This window comes from Bufo bufo, chromosome 2 (assembly GCF_905171765.1).
Source record: "Bufo bufo chromosome 2, aBufBuf1.1, whole genome shotgun sequence".
Classification (NCBI taxonomy): Eukaryota; Metazoa; Chordata; class Amphibia; order Anura; family Bufonidae; genus Bufo; species Bufo bufo.
The window spans coordinates 318,781,343-318,800,435 of NC_053390.1; the positions used below are offsets into that span (position 1 = coordinate 318,781,343).

General features: G+C 40.8%; 1 protein-coding gene across 4 annotated transcripts in view; it reads left to right on the plus strand.

Annotated features, from left to right (window-relative positions):
* LOC120989087 (contactin-associated protein-like 4) overlaps positions 1-19,093 on the plus strand; it is a 434,442-nt gene that overhangs the window by 323,325 nt on the left and 92,024 nt on the right. For 3 of the 4 annotated variants that reach the window (XM_040416967.1, XM_040416966.1, XM_040416968.1), the window contains one exon: positions 17,551-17,790. The exons of the other annotated variant lie outside the window; for it this stretch is intronic. In XM_040416967.1, coding sequence (XP_040272901.1) covers positions 17,551-17,790 — 240 coding nt within the window. The remainder of the gene's footprint in view (positions 1-17,550; positions 17,791-19,093) is intronic. 4 annotated transcript variants of the gene reach the window in all.

A 19,093-nucleotide genomic window follows, 5' to 3' on the forward strand; every position in this document is an offset into this window, starting at 1 on the left:
GCAATGTTGATGGTGAACAGATCAAAACACTGACAGAATCCATGGATGGCAGGCTTTTGAGTGTCCTTGCAAAGAAAGGTGGCTATATTGGTCACTGATTTGTTTTTGTTTTGTTTTTGAATGTCAGAAATGTATATTTGTGAATGTTGAGATGTTATATTGGTTCCACTGGAAAAAATAAATAATTGAAATGGGTATATATTTGTTTTTTGTTAAGTTGCCTAATAATTATGCACAGTAATAGTCACCTGCACACACAGATATCCCCCTAAAATAGCTAAAACTAAAAACAAACTAAAAACTACTTCCAAAAATATTCAGCTTTGATATTAATGAGTTTTTTGGGTTCATTGAGAACATGGTTGTTGTTAAATAATAAAATTAATCCTCAAAAATACAACTTGCCTAATAATTCTGCACTCCCTGTATGTAGAGGTAGTATCTCAGAGGGCCTGAACCTCTGTAGGCCTGAAGTAAATATATCTTTGCACAAAATGGCTGTATTTCAAATGCCTAATTCAAACCCCTGTATGTAGAGGTAGCATCTCAGAGGGCCTGAACCTCTGTAGGCCTGAAGTAAATATATCTTTGCACAAATTGGCTGTATTTCAAATGGCTGTATTCCAAATGCCTAATTCAAACCCCTGTATATAGAGGGGGTATCTCAGAGGGCCTGAACCTCTGTAGGCCTGAATTCAATATTGGTGCATCAAATGGCGGTATTTAAAATCTCTGAATGTAACCCAAATATATTAAAGGTATATCTCACAATGACATCTACATCAAAGGCTGCCAACTAATTTTTTTGTGCGCAAATGAGTGTTTGTTTAAAAACTGAATTTGACAACAGTATTTAAGCCTATAATTTCACATGTGCTGATGCTGCAAGGCCTGAAAATAGTTTTTTTTTTTCCCCAAGAGTGTGTTTTTAAATCCCCAGAAAATCATGGGTGTATTTCTACCTTAAATTGCACACTGACTAATACAGATGTTGTAGATTGCCAAAAAAGTCTTTTTTTGCTAACAGAATATGAAAGGTGTATATATTAAACTTGAATTTAACACTTGCAGATCTGGAAAATACTGTTTTTTGAAAAAAAATTGTGTGTTTTTAAAACCCCAGAAAATGATGGGTGTATTTCTACCTTAAATTGTACACTAACTAATCCAGATGTTGTAGATTGCCCCCAAAAAATGTTGATTTGCAATGACCCAAAAGCTCAGATGCAGTGCTGGTGCGCTGAGCATGCATAAAATGGCCGCCGCCGTCACCCACCTAACTAACAGAATGCTAAAAGTTAGTATTTTCTGGTCAATGAGCTCAGGGCAGGGTAAAACGATAGTGCCCTGCACCCACACAACTATTTGTCTGTAGATCGCTGAGTTATATTCTCTCCTATTCTCTCCCTGAAATCACAAGTCCAGCAGCATCCTCTCCCTACACTTGTAACAGCAGAGTGACGTGCAGCTCTATGTGACTCAAGCTTATATAGAGCCTGGGTCACATGCTGCTCTGGCCAATCACAGCCATGCCATTAGTAGGCATGGCTGTGATGGCCTCTTGGGGCAAGTAGTATGACGCTTGTTGATTGGCTGCTGTGCAGCCTTTTAAAAAAGTGCCAAGAAAGCGCCGAACACCGAACCCAAACTTTTACGGAAAATGTTCGGGTCCGGGGTCCAAAAATCCTAAAGTTCGGTACGAACCCAAACTTTACAGTTTGGGTTCGCTCAACCCTAGACATGATTTACAGGGTGGGCCATTTATATAGATACACCTTAATAAAATGGGAATGGTTGGTGATATTAACTTCCTGTTTGTGGCACATTAGTATATGTGAGGAAGAAACTTTTCAAGATGGGTGGTGACAATGGCGGCCATTTTGAAGTCGGCCATTTTGAATCCAACTTTTGTTTTTTCAATAGGAAGAGGGTCATGTGACACATCAAACTTATTGGGAATTTCACAAGAAAAACAATGGTGCTTGGTTTTAACGTAACTTTATTCTTTCTTGAGTTATTTACAAGTTTCTGACCACTTATAAAATGTGTTCAATGTGCTGCCCATTGTGTTAGATTGTCAATGCAACCCTCTTCTCACATAGATAGCAACACCGCAGGAGAAATGCTAGCACAGGCTTCCAGTATCCGTAGTTTCAGGTGCTGCACATCTCATATCTTACAGCATAGACAATTGCCTTGAGATGACCCCAAAGATAAAAGTCTAAGGGGGTCAGATCGGGAGACCTTGGGGGCCATTCAACTGGCCCACGACGACCAATCCACTTTCCAGGAAACTGTTCATCTAGGAATGCTCGGACCTGACACTCATAATGTGGTCGTGCACCATCTTGCTGGAAAAACTCAGGGAACATGCCAGCTGCAGTGCATAAAGAGGGAAACACATCATCATGTAGCAATTTTGCATATCCAGTGGCCTTGAGGTTTCCATTGATGAAGAATGGCCCCACTATCTTTGTACCCCATATACCACACCATACCATAATTTTTTTTGTTCCAACAGTTTTGGAGTGATCTATCCAATGTGGGTTAGTGTCAGACCAATAGCGGTGGTTTTGTTTGTTAACTTCACCATTCACATAAAAGTTTGCCTCATCACTGAACAAAATCCTCTGCGTAAACTGAGGGTCCTGTTCCAATTTTTGTTTTGCCCATTCTGCAAATTCAGTGCACCGATCTGGGTCATCCTCGTTGAGATGCTGCAGTAGCTGGAGTTTGTAAGGGTGCCATTTGTGAGTAGCTAATATCCGCCGAAGGGATGTTCGACTAATGCCACTCTCCAGTGACATGCGGCGAGTGCTACGCTGTGGGTTCTTGCTGAATGAAGTTAGGACAGCCACTGATGTTTCTTCATTAGAGACTGAGATTTCATGTGTCCACATTTTGGCAAATCCAACACTGAACCAGTTTCACGAAACTTAGCAAGCAGTTTGCTAACTGTAGCATGGGAGATGGGTGGTCTCGTAGGGTGTCTTGCATTGAAATCTGCTGCAATGACCCGGTTACTGTGTTCACCAGACATCAACACAATTTCTATCCGCTCCTAACGTGTTAACCTCGGCGACATGTCAATGGCTGTAAACAAAGAGAAACTTGTAAATAACTCATGAAAGAATAAAGTTATGTTAAAACCAAGCACCATTGTTTTTCTCGTGAAATTCCCAATAAGTTTGATGTGTCACATGACCCTCTTCCTATTGAAAAAACAAAAGTTGGTTTCAAAATGGCCGACTTCAAAATGGCCGCCATTGTCACCACCCATCTTGAAAAGTTTCCCCCCTCACATATACTTATGTGCCACAAACAGGAAGTTAATATCACCAACCATTCCCATTTTATTAAGGTGTATCCATATAAATGGCCCACCCTGTATAATTTATGCTGGGCCATGGAACGGAGCAAAAAGCGCTGTCCACATCTTCTGCGGCCCCATTAAAGTGAATGGGTCAACACTCGAGCCGCAAAATATGTGGCTCGGATGTGGAACCAAACGACGGTCATATGAATGAGCACTTACTCTGCTGCGACCTGTGCCTGCGCCAGAAACATTTAGGCCTCTGCTCTACCCCTGTGCCTGTCACTTCTCTGTCTGACATACTGTTATATCGAATAAGTAAATAAAAAGGAAATTAATACACCCCAAAAATGCAGTAATTTTGACACTTCACCACACAACGGCAAATAATACTTTTTTTGCCACTAATACATGAAAAACAAGGCTTTAGGACATATAACCGCATCGCTGAATGACAAATCATATTTATTTCCTACTAATACACTCCAAAAAGGGCTGTAATTTGTCACTTCACCACAAAACGGCTAATAAGTCCTTTGTTTGCCACTAATACACGCCAAAAAGGCTTTATAACATATAACTGCACCGCTGAACGGCAAAAAATACTTTTTTTGCCACTAATACTCACCAAAAAGGGCTGTCATTTTCTCACTTCACCACACAATGGCAAATAATACTTTTTTTTTACACTAATACACGCCAAAATAAGCTTTAGAACATATAACTGCACTGCTGAACAGCAAATAATACTTTTTTATTTGCCACTAATTCACACCAAAAAGGACTGTAATTTTTTTCAATTCACCACACAAGGACAAATAATACTTTTTTTGCCACTAATACACGCCAAAAAAGCTTTAGAACATATAACTGCACCGCTGAATGTCAAATAAGACATTTTTTTGCCACTAATACACACCAAAAAAAGCATTGGAACATATAACTGAACCGCTAAACGGAAAATAATACTCTTTCAGAGCGCAAGAGCAACATGGAGGATGGCTCAGGCACAGTGGGTGAGGAACAATCATCTTCTTTGCCTAAGGTATGCAAGACTGCAGCCAAAGACAAAAAGGAAAAGGTGAGGACTGATCGTAAGCAGCTATTGGTGGATGATTCCATCATAAGAGGTGTGAAGTTTGAGGAAAATTTTTTGTGAGATGTCTCCCTGGTGCTACCGCTAGCAGGGACAGACGACGTGTCCTTAATATTGTTAGGCAAGCAAAGCAGGAAAGGGAGGTGGATGTTATTGTCCATCTTGGGACAAATGATCTGGCTTGCAATGAGGTTTCAAAGGTGAAGGAAGCTTTTCAGACACTTGGTAATGATATACGGGAGGTTGCATCGACTGTTTCATTCTCTGCAGTTTTGCCTGTGCATAATCTTCAGCATGACAGGCAGATGCGCATTAAGGAATTTAATGTATAGCTTGGTAAATGGTGTTTGAACTAAGGGTTTGGCTTTGTGTCTCATGGAAAAATGAAATGAAAAAAACAAAGTTACTGGAGCACCACCATGCGGCACTATACTGCTAGGATTAAGGCATAAAACTATCCTTAACAATATGGAAACTACTGATAATAATGAAGTACTTATCCGTTCCTGTAGATCCTCTGCAGACAGTGGGCAGCAGCATGGGGTGCTCCAGGGGGCAAAAAAGATGTGTTAATCCTAGCAGTATAGTGCCGCATGGTGGTGCTCCAGTAACTTTGTTTTTTTCATTTCATTTTTGTGGAATGTTATCACGGATCTATTTTCAACCACTGTCATGCAGTCGCTGAATTGTTAAACCACTGTTATGCAGTCGCTGAATTGTGGCAGCGACGTGTTCGTCTATACACTTTTTTAGTCTCCTGATGAAACTTTTTTAGTCTCCTGATGAACCATATCTTTGAGGGGAAACGCGTCGAGACTGAGACTCAGAGCACTGATTTATTATCATCTGTGTAAATTGTGACTCTTCTTTTGATTGACCCAGGTATCCTCCTGGATCTTCAGATAGGATGGAATATCTTTGTATAGTAGTTTTTGCAGGACCCGGACATCCATATGGGTCGTCTTGTGATAAGGGCAATTTAAGGACAGGCAGGTTAGGCACGGGGACGGAGTGCTCCCACCAGTAGGGTGTATCTCTGGGCTGAGACAAGCACAGGGACACCATACGGACATACTAGGGACCTCATGATCCTGGCCCTGCAATACCACCATACACAGCCTTCCCCACCCTGTTCTTCAATTGGCTTTTTCTGTCTGTGTGTATTTTTTGTATGTCTATGAGTCCCCACGTGAGGGACGCATATGTGTATTTTTAAGCTATTTTTGATTAAAAGTTATATTTTAGGTAGTTGGCCCCAGTGATAGTGTTCTTTCATACAACTACCAATTAGGAATCTATTCAGGTTTGCACAATCTTTTTACCCTTCCCTGAGCCCAGTGACAGAGAAAAATCACCTTTATCCGTCTGTTAGCTAGGTGAGCGGCGGCGGCCATTTTATGCAAGCTCAGTGCACAAGCACTGCATCTGTGCTTTTGCGACATTCAAATCCAAGCTTGAAATACTGCAATAATAATCTGGTTTAAAAAAAACAGTTTTTTGGCTATATCCTACATCTGGTGCCTTTGCAGGATTAGTCAGTGTGCAATTTAAGCTAGAAATACAGCTATAATTTTCTGGGTTTTTAAAAACACCCTTTTTGGGCAAAATACACAATTTTAATGCCTTTGCTGAATCTGCACGTGTGAAATTCAAGCGTTACATACAGCTTTCATATTCTGTTATTAAAAAAAACACCCTTTTTTGGCTAAATACTTAATATTGCAGGCCTTGCTGCATCTGTGATTGTTAAAAACAAGTTTGAAATACTTCAATAATTTTCTGGCTTTGAAAACACCAATTTTTGGCAATAACCTTCATTTTGGGCATCTGCCATATTAGTCAGTGTGCAATTTAAGCTTGAAATACAGCTATAATTTTCTGGGCTTTACCTAAACACCCTTTTTGTGCAAAATACATTTTTTTACTGCCCTTGCTGCATCTGCACGTGTGAATTTCAAGCGCTATATACTGCTGTCATATTCTGTAATTAGAAAAAACACCCATTTTGGACAAAAAACTAATTTTGCAGCCTTTGCTGCATATGTCATTGCGAGATACACCCTTTAGATACTGTGGTTCTATTCTGCTATTAATAAAACACCCATTTTGGACAAAAATCTTTAATTGCGGCCTAGTTTACATCTGTACATATGAGATACACCCTTTACATACTGTGGTTCTATTCTGCTATTAATAAAACAACCAATTTGGGCAAAAATCTTTAATTGTGGCCTCGACTACATCTGTACGTGTGAGATACACACTTTAGATACTGTGGTTCTATTCTGCTATTAGAAAAACACTAATTTTGGGCAGAAACCTTTAATTGTGGCCTAGTCTGCATCTGTACGTGTGAGATACACACTTTAGATACTGTGGTTCAATTCTGCTATTAATAAAACACCCTTTTTGGGCTTAATAAATTTCACAAATTTTTCTTTTACATTTTCGGGTGACATTAAAGAATTTTTGTCTGTGATAGACCCCTGCTGTACCTAGTAGACAGATTAATAAATGTCGCAAATTTTGTTGTTACATTCTTGGGTTGACATTTTAAATTTTTTTACGTGAATAAACCCCTGCTCTGCATAGGTGACAGGGACAGAAATTTTTAAAAATTATCTGTTCCATTGGTGGGTGACATTAACCCATTTCTGGCGATGAAAAACCCCTACTCTGCATAGGTGACAGGGACTTAAATTTCTAAAATTCATCTTTAATTGGCCCTTTCCTTCGATCCTTCTGCTTTAATAACTTTTCCCATATTTCCGCTCGATCAAAATAAAATGTCATCCATTTATCTCCCTTGGATGTGGTCTCTTTCTCACGCTCCCTCTCCGGTGTGGAACCCTGATTCGCCGATAACCATGATCAACATGGTAGGCTCAGAAAAGAACATCGAAAACTGACAGAGAAGATATCCAAATGGATCGTGGACGTCACAGTGACGTGCGATCAGGCAGAAGTTATCTGGAGTCAACAAAGCGGCAGCAGGGCCTCTCCTGTCTAACGTTTCCTAATCCAAAATAATGCAGTGACATTCCCTGTAATTTTTAATTAATCATTCAAATAACAGGGCATCTTAAGAGTCCTGTATTGTTATTTATCGTCACTACCTCCCCGAGTCGGGAGTGGGTAATTGCCGCGCGCCCCCTCCTTAACTTTGAAGCTTATGCTTCAATACTTTGTCCCACATTTCTGCTCGATTACATTTAATTTCATCCATTGTCCTCCCTTGGATGTGGTCTCTCTTTCTCACGCTCCCTCTCCAGCGTGGAACCCTGATTCGCTGCTAACCATGATCAACATGGTAGGCGCAGAAAAGAACATCGAAAGTTGATAGAGCAGATAGCGAATTGGATCGTGAACATCACAGGGACATGCGACATAGTGGGGCAGTATGTTTGCACACGCCTACACGAACTGACTGATGGTTCTGCCCCCTGCAACTTCTGGGTCTCCAAATTGGGCACATGGCCTGAGCTTGCCCTTTACGCCTTGGAGGTGCTGGCCTGCCATGCAGCCAGTGTATTGTGTGAACGTGTGTTTAGCACGACTGGAGGGGGTTATCACAGGTTATATATCCCAATGTTTTGGGGTGTACACTAATAAAAAATAAAAAATAAACATTTAAAACCAAAAAGCATTGCAGGCTACCTCCTCCTCATCCACTGCCGCTTCCACCTACACCACCACATCCACCACCTCCTCAACCTCTTACTCCATTAGGACCTCGTCCTCCTAGATCAAGATTATTTTTTATTTTTAAGTATTTTGTTATTTAAAGTCATTTCCCTATCCACTTTTGTTTGCAGAGAACTTGCCATGCTCTTAACCACATTTTGATGCCATTTGCAGCCCTCTAGCCCTTTCCATGACATTTTACAGCCATTTTAGTACTCAAAAGTTTGGGTCCCCATTGACTTCAATGGGGTTCGGGTTCAGGGTCAAGTTTGGGTCCCGAACTCTAACTTTTTTGTGAACTTTGGCCGAACCCGTCGAACCCGAACATCCAGGTGTCCGCTCAACTCTAGTGATAAGACATTCTTCAAATACATAAATGAAAAAATAAAACTAAAACAAGGAATTACCAAATTAAAAACAAAAGAAGGAAGGTATATGGAAGAAGATAAAGAACTAGCTGACTGCCTCAATGAATCCTTCTGTTCAGTTTTTACAAAGGAAAATGAAGGAAAATGACCTCAGTTAGGGAGGAAGACTAATGAATCTTTTGATGCATGTGTCTTTACAGAGGAAGAGGTTCTAAGTCAGCTGTCTAAAATTAATACAAATAAGTCACAGGGACCTGATGGGATACACTAAAAGCTATGAAAAGAGCTTAGCGGTGAACTAGCAAAACCATTCACAGATTTATTTAACCAATGACTGGTAACAGGAGTCGTCCCAAAAGATTGGAAATTAGCAAATGTTGTGCCCATTCACAAGAAAGGTAGTAGGGAAGAATTGGGCAACTATAGGCCAATAAGCCTGACATCAATAGTGGGGAAATTATTGGAAACCATACTTAAAGAGAGGATTGTGGAACATCTAAAATCCCATGGGTTGAAAGATGAAAAACAGCATGGGTTTACTTTAGGGAGATCATGTCAAACTAATCTTATTGATTTTTTTATTTTTATTGGGTGACTAAAATAATAGATGGCGGAGGTGCAGTAGACATCGCTTATCTCAACTTTTGTAAGGCTTTTGATACTGTCCCACATAGAAGGCTTATCAATAAATTTCAGTCTTTGAGCTTGGACTCCCATATTGTTGAATGGATTAGGCAGTGGCTGAGGGACAGACAACAAAGGGTTGTAGTCAATTGGATATATTCAGACCATGGTCTTGTTACCAGTGGGGTACCTCAGGGATCTGTTCTGGGACCCATATTGTTTAATATCTTTATCAGTGAAATTGCAGAAGGCCTCGAGGGTAAGGTGTGTCTTTTTGCTGATGACACAAAGATTTGTAACAGGGTTGATGTTTCTGGAGGGATACACCAAATGAAAAAGGATTTAGGAAAACTGGAGGAATGGTCAAAAATCTGGCAACTAAAATTTTATGTTGATAAGTGCAATATAATGCACCTGGGGCGTAAAAACCCAAGAGCAGAATATAAACTCAGTGATACAGTCCTAACCTTAGTATCTGAGGAAAGGGATTTAGGGGTCATTATTTCAGAAGACTTAAAGGTAGGCAGACAATGCCATAGCAGAATGCTTGGGTGTATAGGGAGAGGCATCACCAGTAGAAAGAGGGAGGTGCTCATGCCGCTCTACAGAGCTTTAGTGAGACCTCATTTAGAGTATTGTGCGCAGTACTGGAGACCATATCTCCAGAAGGATATTAATACTTTGGAGAGAGTTCAGAGAAGAGCTACTAAACTAGTACATGGATTGCTGGATAAAACTTACCAGGAAAGATTAAAGGACCTTAACATGTATAGCTTGGAAGAAAGACGAGACAGAAGGGATATGAAGAAACTTTTAAATACATAAAGGGAATCAACAAGGTAAAAGAGGAGAAAATATTTAAAAGAAGAAAAACTGCTACAAGAGGACACAGTTTAAAATTAGAGGGGCATAGGTTTAAAAGTAATATCAGAAAGTATTACTTTACTGAGAGAGTAGTGGATGCATGAAATAGTCTTCCTGCAGAAGTGGTAGCTGCAAATACAGTGAAGGAGTTTAAGCATGCATGGGATAGGCATAAGGCCATCCTTCATATAAGATAGGGCCACGGGCTATTCATCTATTGGGCAGACTAGATGGGCCAAATGGTTCTTATCTGCCGACACATTCTATAAATAATACTTTTTTGCCACTAATACATGCCAAAAAGGGCTATAATTTTCTCACTTCACTGCACAATGGCTAATAAGCCTTTTTTTCCCACTTATACACACCAAAAAAGGCTTTAGAACATATAACTGCACCGCTTAATGGCAAATAATACATTTTTTTTGCCACTAATACAAAACAAAAAAGCTTTAGAACATATAACTGCACTGCTAAATAGAATATCACTGAACAAAAACCCCTTAAATATAACTTTTATTTATATGCAGATAAAACCCCAGGCTTATATCTATTCAAGGTAGGTATGATGACCTCTATCCGATGTCTGTACTGAGGATACAATATCAGCACAGTGAAATAATAAAATTACAGCAAGGGAAAGAGTAACCAGTCTCACATCTGCGTCTCTAATAAGCCCTTCAGATATGTACAAAATAACCAGCAGTTGTTTGATAAAAACTCACGGTTACTTGCATACAGATGATCGCAGGATTTTAGGAGACTCACGGTTACACATCACCAGGTTGTCTGTGGGTCTGCAGCCGAGAATATGGAGTGGGGAAGATCTTCTTTCCCTAGGTTATCCCTGCCGGCCATCCCTGCCTAGAAGCAGAGCACCCGCCCCGAAAGGGGCGACCCCACTTCTCGGTGGCTAACCCCTCAGACACGCCGGATGTCCCTGCTGAATAAACAATCTTCCTGACGCGTTTCGCCAGGTGGAGATATCCTAATGGTTCATCAGGGGACAGCGTTTTGTTGATACAAAAATGCTGCAAGTAATCAGACACATATGATAAGGGCACCAAGATAAACAGGACCGCACCAGTGATTGCTGTTATTTCCTTTTAAAGGCTATGTTGAAAGCCGCGCGTCTGACGCCACTTCTGGTCATGTGGTCAGACAAAAAATTGCATAGATTTATAGTATATCTATGATTCTCAATTCAAAATCATCTCTACTCAAATTCATGAAGATATTGATGATGCTGATTATAATAATCACAATCGCTTTGTAATATGTACCAATTAAGGCAGAAGGACGTCACCAAAACGCTGTGGAGCGTATCTAGCCAGCGCCGACAGGCGGAGGAACGCATAATGCCTACCAAATACCGGAAGTAAGGTACATACAACCGGATATGCCTTGTTTAAAGCAGCGCAGATGCAGCGAAGCGCTGCCATGGTTACGTGACACTATTCTCGTGCTACGATAATTCTTACTACTGTACAGCGCCTAAGTTTTAATAAATCACTAGCAGGCTATCTTCTGGTGCCCCATTGGGAAATGGAACAAGGGACAAACTATATTTATGAGGTCCCTGGTTAGGTCACAACATTGATAAGGTGATCCATGGTGTCCCTATATACTTGTGTACATTTAATTGGCCATATTCTTGGCTCTGGTATAAAGGCAGGATTTTAGTCTGTACACTGACTTGGTGCCCAGATACTTTTTTATATAATCAAAACACTGTTATTTGGACTGTATAGGCTACAGAAAGCAAGAATAGGAGATCTGTTCATTGAGACCCATTGGATTCACAGTTTTTAACCGATGAATCCACTGGGCCTCTTTACGAAGAATAATTTTATCCCAATACCCAACTGTGAATCCAATGGGTCTCAATGAACAGATCTCCTATTCTTGCTTTCTGTAGCCTATACGGTCCAAATAACAGTGTTTTGATTATATAAAAAAGTATCTGGGCACCAAGTCAGTGTACAGACTAAAATCCTGCCTTTATACCAGAGCCAAGAATATGGCCAATTAAATGTACACAAGTATATAGGGACACCCTGGATCACCTTATCAATGTTGTGACCTAACCAGGGATCTCATAAATATAGTTTTTCCCTTGTTCCATTCCCCAATGGGGCACCAGAAGATAGCCTGCTAGTGATTTATTAAATATAGGCGCTGTACAGTAGAAAGAATTATCGTAGCACGAGAATAGCGTCATGTAACCATGGCAGCGCTTCGCTGCATCTGCGCTGCTTTAAACAAGGCATATCCGGTTGTATGTACCTTACTTCCGGTATTTGGTAGGCATTATGCGTTCCTCCGCCTGTCGGCGCTGGCTAGATACGCTCCACAGCGTTTAGGTGACGTCCTTCTGCCTTAATTGGTACATATTACAAAGCGCTTGTGATTATTATAATCAGCATCATCAATATCTTCATGAATTTGAGTAGAGATGATTTTGAATTGCGAATCATAGATATACTATAAATCTATGCAATTTTTTGTCTGACCACATGACCAGAAGTGACGTCAGCCTTTAAAAGGAAATAACAGCAATCACTGGTGCGGTCCTGTTTATCTTGGTGCCCTTATCATATGTGTCTGATTACTTGCAGCATTTTTGTATCAACAAAACGCTGTCCCCTGATGAACCATTTGGATATCTCCACTTGGCGAAACGCGTCAGGAAGATTGTTTATTCAGCAGGGACATCTGGGGTGTCTGAGGGGTTAGCCACTGAGAAGTGGGGTCGCCCCTTTCGGGGCGGGTGCTCTGCTTGTAGGCAGGGATGGCCGGCAGGGATAACCTAGGGAAAGAAGATCTTCTCCACTCCATATTCTCGGCTGCAGACCCACAGACAACCTGGTGATGTGTAACCGTGAGTCTCCTAACATCCTGAAATCATCTGTATGCAAGTAAATGTGAGTGTTTATCAAACAACTTATTAGAGACGCAGATGTGAGACTAGTTACTCTTTCCCTTGCTGTAATTGTATTATTTCACTGTGCTGATATTGTATCCTCAGTACAGACATCGGATAGAGGTCATCATACCTACCTTGAATAGATATAAGCCTGGGGTTTATTATTTTATCTGCATATAAATAAAAGTTATATTTTAGGGGTTTTTCTTCAGTGATATTCTCGTTATTTCCCCTACGCAAATGTATCTTGCATGTCTGTGATATATTGCACTGCTAAGTAGCCAAAAAAGCTTTAGAACATATAACTAAACCGCTGAATGGCAAATAATACTTTTTTTTGCCTCTAATACACACCAAAAAAGACTTTAGAACATATAACTGCACCGCACATGGGCTAGTAAGATGTAGAAATATTTCCTAGTAATACACCCTGTTAATGGCTGTATCACACAGCACTTGCACCCCAATAAAAAGAACGGCTTGCTGGAATTACAGAGGTATCATCTATTGCAAACCTGAAAGCAGCAGTATAATGACAATTTGGATCCGTAGTCAGTGCAGCAAGGTGTAATAGGCTTTTTCCTGTTACCCAGGCTGTTTGCTCCCCTATTGAACCCTGTTCTTCTTCAATACTGTGGAATAATTCCTCCCTATCATAGTAACATAGTAACATAGTACATAAGGCCGAAAAAAGACATTTGTCCATCCAGTTCGGCCTGTTATCCTGCAAGTTGATCCAGAGGAAGGCAAAAAAAAAAACTGTGAGGTAGAAGCCAATTTTCCTCACTTTAGGGGAACAAAAAATTCCTTCCCAACTCCAATCAGGCAATCAGAATAACTCCCTGGATCAACGACCCCTCTCTAGTAGCTATATCCTGTAATATTATTACACTCCAGAAATACATCCAGGCCCCTCTTGAATTCCTTTATTGTACTCACCATCACCACCTCCTCAGGCAGAGAGTTCCATAGTCTCACTGCTCTTACCGTAAAGAATCCTCTTCTATGTTTGTGTACAAACCTTCTTTCCTCCAGACGCAGAGGATGTCCCCTCGTCACAGTCATAGTCCTGGGGATAAATAGACGATGGGATAGATCTCTGTACTGACCCCTGATATATTTATACATATTAATTAGATCTCCTCTCAGTCGTCTTTTTTCTAAAGTGAATAACCATTCCCTACACTTCTAATGTTTTTTTTCTGAACTTCCATTTGATCCAGCCATCTCCTTGTGAGGCAGGGAGCAGAGCGTGTCTTCTGGGTCCTCTAGTCCAGCCGCTCCGCTGCTATAGTAATCACAGTTGGTATTCTGCAATCCTCAATTCCTGGATTACCACAAAATGCCCCTATAATGGAGGCACGCAAGTGGAGTAGACGTTTACTGCCCCCCAAACTTTTGTATATTTAGGATTTGGTTTTTTACAGGCTTTGGGTGAGCCAGTGGAGTGTGCACCACTCCATCTCCGAGTTGGTAGGTGAGCCGCTTACATTTTATTTTTTATACACTGGAAAATGGCTCAATTCCAGATGGCTGGGGCTATTTATAAGGCTGTGACATCACAGGGCTGGCTGGCTGCTGATTGTCTGCATGCATGGCATTATGGGTGATCCCTCGTTCCCAGAGTTCTTTGCTCCATGTCCTAACATGTGCAGCAGCCATTTTAAGAAAAAATGCAAGGAAATTCGGATTTGGTGCGAATCTAATTTTTCCGGGAATTCGGATTGAATTCCACTTCGTCAACTTCGATTTGCTCATCTCTAATTATTAGCATCACCATATCTAAAAATGTCTGTACTATCCCCTACAGTGAATACCATAATGAAAAAAAAAACATAATTTGTGATTTTGTCATTATTTTCGTCACTTCGCCTTCCCAAAAAATTGAAATAAAGAGATTAATAAGTCACACACATTCCAAAATGGTATCACTGAAAACTACAGATCGCCATTTGAAAATAAACTCTCACACAGCTCTTTAGATCTACTGTAAATATAAAAAGTTATGGGGGTCAACATATGACAATATAAAGCAAAAATCATTTGCTCCAAAAATTTTATTTTATTAAACACAAAAAAACGAGAGTTGAGTGAAGTTTTGAAAACTTTGGCAACTTCGCCGAAGTTAGCCACAAAATGTTACTAAATAATTTATCACAAATCTCTATAAATCAGGTATTCCAAGGCCACGCTGCCTTAGGGCTCATGCCCACGAAAGTAAAGTCTCTGTGCCCGTGCTGCGGACCACATACGGTGGTTCCGCAATACACGGGTCACCAACCGTGTGTATTCCGCATCACGGATGCGGAATCATTCACTTGAATGGGTCCGCAAATCTGGAGATGCCGTGCGCAAGCATGAATCGGAACCCCACGGAATCACTACGGAGTGCTTCTGTGGTGTTTCTGGCTGTGCTTCCGCACCGCAAAAAAGTAATGCATGCAAGTGAATGGGTCCGCGATCCACATGCTGGGCACAGAGCCCTTACGTTCATGGGTCTGAGCCCTTAGGTTACGTCCACACGGAGCGGCCATGTTGTGACCATGCTGCGATGAAGAACCGCACGCCAATTAGCCTGCAGATGCCTTTCATTTAATAATGAAAACCACACTTTATAGTGTGTGTTCATTATTAATGGACGTGCAGTACCTTTAAACAGGGGCTGTTGCTGGTATGGGGTTTGGCTGGTTAGGTTGGGGTGACAATATGCATGCCATTGCTGTTCTTGCCTGCAATATCCTTCAGGTTATTTGACAGTAAACACTGACAATTAATCAGCTTTAGCATACCAATTTCTCCAACCCCAGCGCTCTCCTGCCCTACAGGTGGGAGCCCTTCTTCTGCCATCTGTTTTTTCTCCTTTTCCACATCATCTAATATTGATGAGAATATGTCATCAGGAAAATCCAGCTCCTCTCTCTGCATCTTGCTGACTTTTCTAGGACATGGAGATTTTGTTAAAGGATGATTTGGAAGAGGTAAGGTCAGCAAAAGATGAGGATTGTCATTATTAAGACCTGGCCCCCCTAAGGGTTGTATACTGGATGGTATTGGTAGGCACGCAGGCAGTGAAATAATAAAGGCTTCCATCTTATTGGTGTTGAATTACTTTTATGGCTGATGTAGGAATAAGTAAATGTAGGAATAAATAAATAAAACTGACGCAGGATAAGGCTCCCTGTGCTCTCCCTGCTCTCTCCATCTCTGATATTCTTCTATTAATAATTTTCAGCAACACTGTCCCTAGTGCATGAGCGCTTGCCACGTCTGTCCCTATGCTCATCTCACAGAGCAATGGCGAAGACCATGTGGGATGAAGGTTTTTTAGGGCTGTGACATCACAGGGAATGGCTTTCTGTGGATTGGCTGGATGGCTGGGTGTTCTCACATTCCCCGACTAATTACTTTCACTTTGTAACACTGGCAGCCACCATTTTAGGAAAAAAGGATTAGTTACCACGAAGTGCAAGGAAATTCAGATTTGTTGTGAATCTAAGTTTTCCTAAACTTTGGACCGAATTCTGCTTTAAATGATTTGCTTTGATCAACACTAAAATAAAACCATACAAATGTGGTATTTCTGTACTCACCTCTGTACAACGTCTGTACTGTATCGTACTGACCCAGATAATGAACATAACAGGTCAGTTTTAACACATATGGAAATCTATAAAGATTAAATCTATAAAACTGTGGTGGAATTGCTTTTTTTTTATTTTTATTTCACCCATTTTGGAATTTTTTCCAGCTTCCCACTACATATGCAATACCAAATTATGTCATTAGAAACTACAACTTGTCCCTCGAAAATAAGCTCTCATATGGTTAATGAATAGAGAAAAAAAATAATAATAATAATGGGTCCATGAAGATGGGCAATAAAAAAAAAATAATCCCAGGGTCTTGAGAGGGTTAAAGGGGTTTTCAGGGAGTTTAATATTGATCACTTATCAGTTATTTTCAGCAGCTGCTGTGTCTTGAAAATAGTTCCAATGCACAACAGATCCTTAACCCTAAGTTCACACTTGCGCGTTTTACAGCGCGTTTCTACGCGCTGTAAAACGCTCAACAAGGAGAAACCAATGCTTCCCTATGGGAATGGTTCTCACCTGGGCGTTTTACAGTGCGTACGATCGCGCTGTAAAACGCCCGACGCTCAAAAAAGTTCTTGAGCTTCTTTGGGGCGTTTTGTCACGCATTCCCGTACATAGACTTTCGGGAACGCGCGACAATGGGCGTTCGCTTGTCTCTGTATGCGCGATTGTAAACGCCGGTACAATCACGCATACAGAGCGCTCCATCGCGAACGCTCAGGTCTGAACCCAGCGTTAAACAGTCATTTGGCCAGGGTGCAAGGAGGACTTGATATTGATAACCTATCATTAGAGTTAAGGATTAATTAATTCCCAGAAAAACCCTTCACTAAATATCAACCATAGCTACAGTAGTTACATATTGCTCTTGCTCCATCCAGTGCCCTGATGCGAAAAGGGGTATAGCATTGTTTTCTCCTTCAGTTTGAGAAATGATTATCAATCCAAACTGGTGAAATGGTGAAAGCAATGTTAAAGCACTACATCCTGCAGTTGTTTCACATAATGTTCCTGCCAAACAGCACGGCAAACAAATGTATGGAACAGTTAAATATATATATTGTTTTTTGTTTCCAAAACAGGTGGAACACCTTCAAGGCAGAAAGGATATTTAGGTTGCATCCGCTCCTTAAAGTTGAATGGTATTCCTATTGACTTGGAAGAAAGAGCAAAGGTGACCCCAGGTATCAAACCAGGGTGCCCTGGACACTGCAGTAGCTATGGGAATTTATGTCACAATGGAGGAAAATGTGTTGAAAAACAAAATGGGTTTTCATGTGACTGCACTTTGTCAGCATTTACAGGAGCATTTTGCAAGAAAGGTGAGTATAAACTAGATAGTTTTGATGGACAATATGCACAAACCTTGTCCATACGTTGATTTTGTAATTTTTTTTCATATGTACAGTATGCCTAAGGGACACTATTTTAGCATGCATCTAGCTCATAAAAATGTATGGCTACTGTACAGTACTGTTTTTTTTATTATTCTTTTTTATTTTAGAGCTGGACAGTTACAGGTTAATCAGATTCCTCACCATTGACCTGTGAAATTATGTGCATATCCTTTGAGAGTTGAATTTTCATAGGGATTTATTTGTATTTGGTACCCTTTCTCACATACCCGTGTTTTGTTCAGTATTTAGGCCTCTTGCACACGACCGTATGTATTTTGCGGTCCGCAAAAAACAGATCCGCAAAAAATACGGATGACATCTGTGTGCATTCCATATTGTGTGGAATGGAACAGCTGGCCTTTCATAGAACAGTACTATCCTTGTCCGTAATGCGGACAATAAGAGGACATGTTCTATTTTTTGGCGGAACGGAAATACGGAAACGTAAAAAAACTTGAATGGACACAGAATGAAAATACGTTTGTGTGAAAGAGGCCTTACGGCTTGTTTACACGACCATTGCCCCTCCATTGCTGTATTGTGGACCGCATATGAATATCCGCAATAAACGGACACCGTTCCTTGCGCATTCCGCATCACGAATGCGGACCAATTCATTTGAATGGGTCCGCAAATCCGGAGATGCAGAGCGGTGCGGAACGGAAGCATAGAGTGCTTCTGTGGGGTTCCGTTCCGTACTTCCGTTCCGCACAAAGATATAACATGTCCTATCTTTTTGCGAAACGGAGGGTTGCGGACCCATTCAAGTTAAATGGGTCTGGATCCGTCCCAGAGGCCTCACGAACGTTCTCCGTGCATTGCAGACTGCAAATTGCGGCCCAAATGCACGGAACGGAACCTATATGTTTGTGTGAACAAGCCCAAAGTCAATAATTTCCATCAGTGATTGTTAGCCAATCCCAAAAGTGGAGTCTACACAGAGATTAGGTATAATGGAATGATTTCCACATGTACTGTGCTTTTTGCTTGCACCTGGCTTTGGTTCGCAATCACTGATAGAGCAAACACTGTGTGAAGGCCTTGGTGTAAACATAGAGTTTGTTTAAATAACTATTAGAGATGTGTGAAGTTCTCAAAAATTCGATTTGGCTGCTTTGCCAAATTTCACAAAAATATTTGCTTTGCGACTAATTACTTTGACACAAAGTGCATTTATTTCTTAGTAAATAATGGGTGCAATGACAGCGAACAGCATTTGCGCCACCCC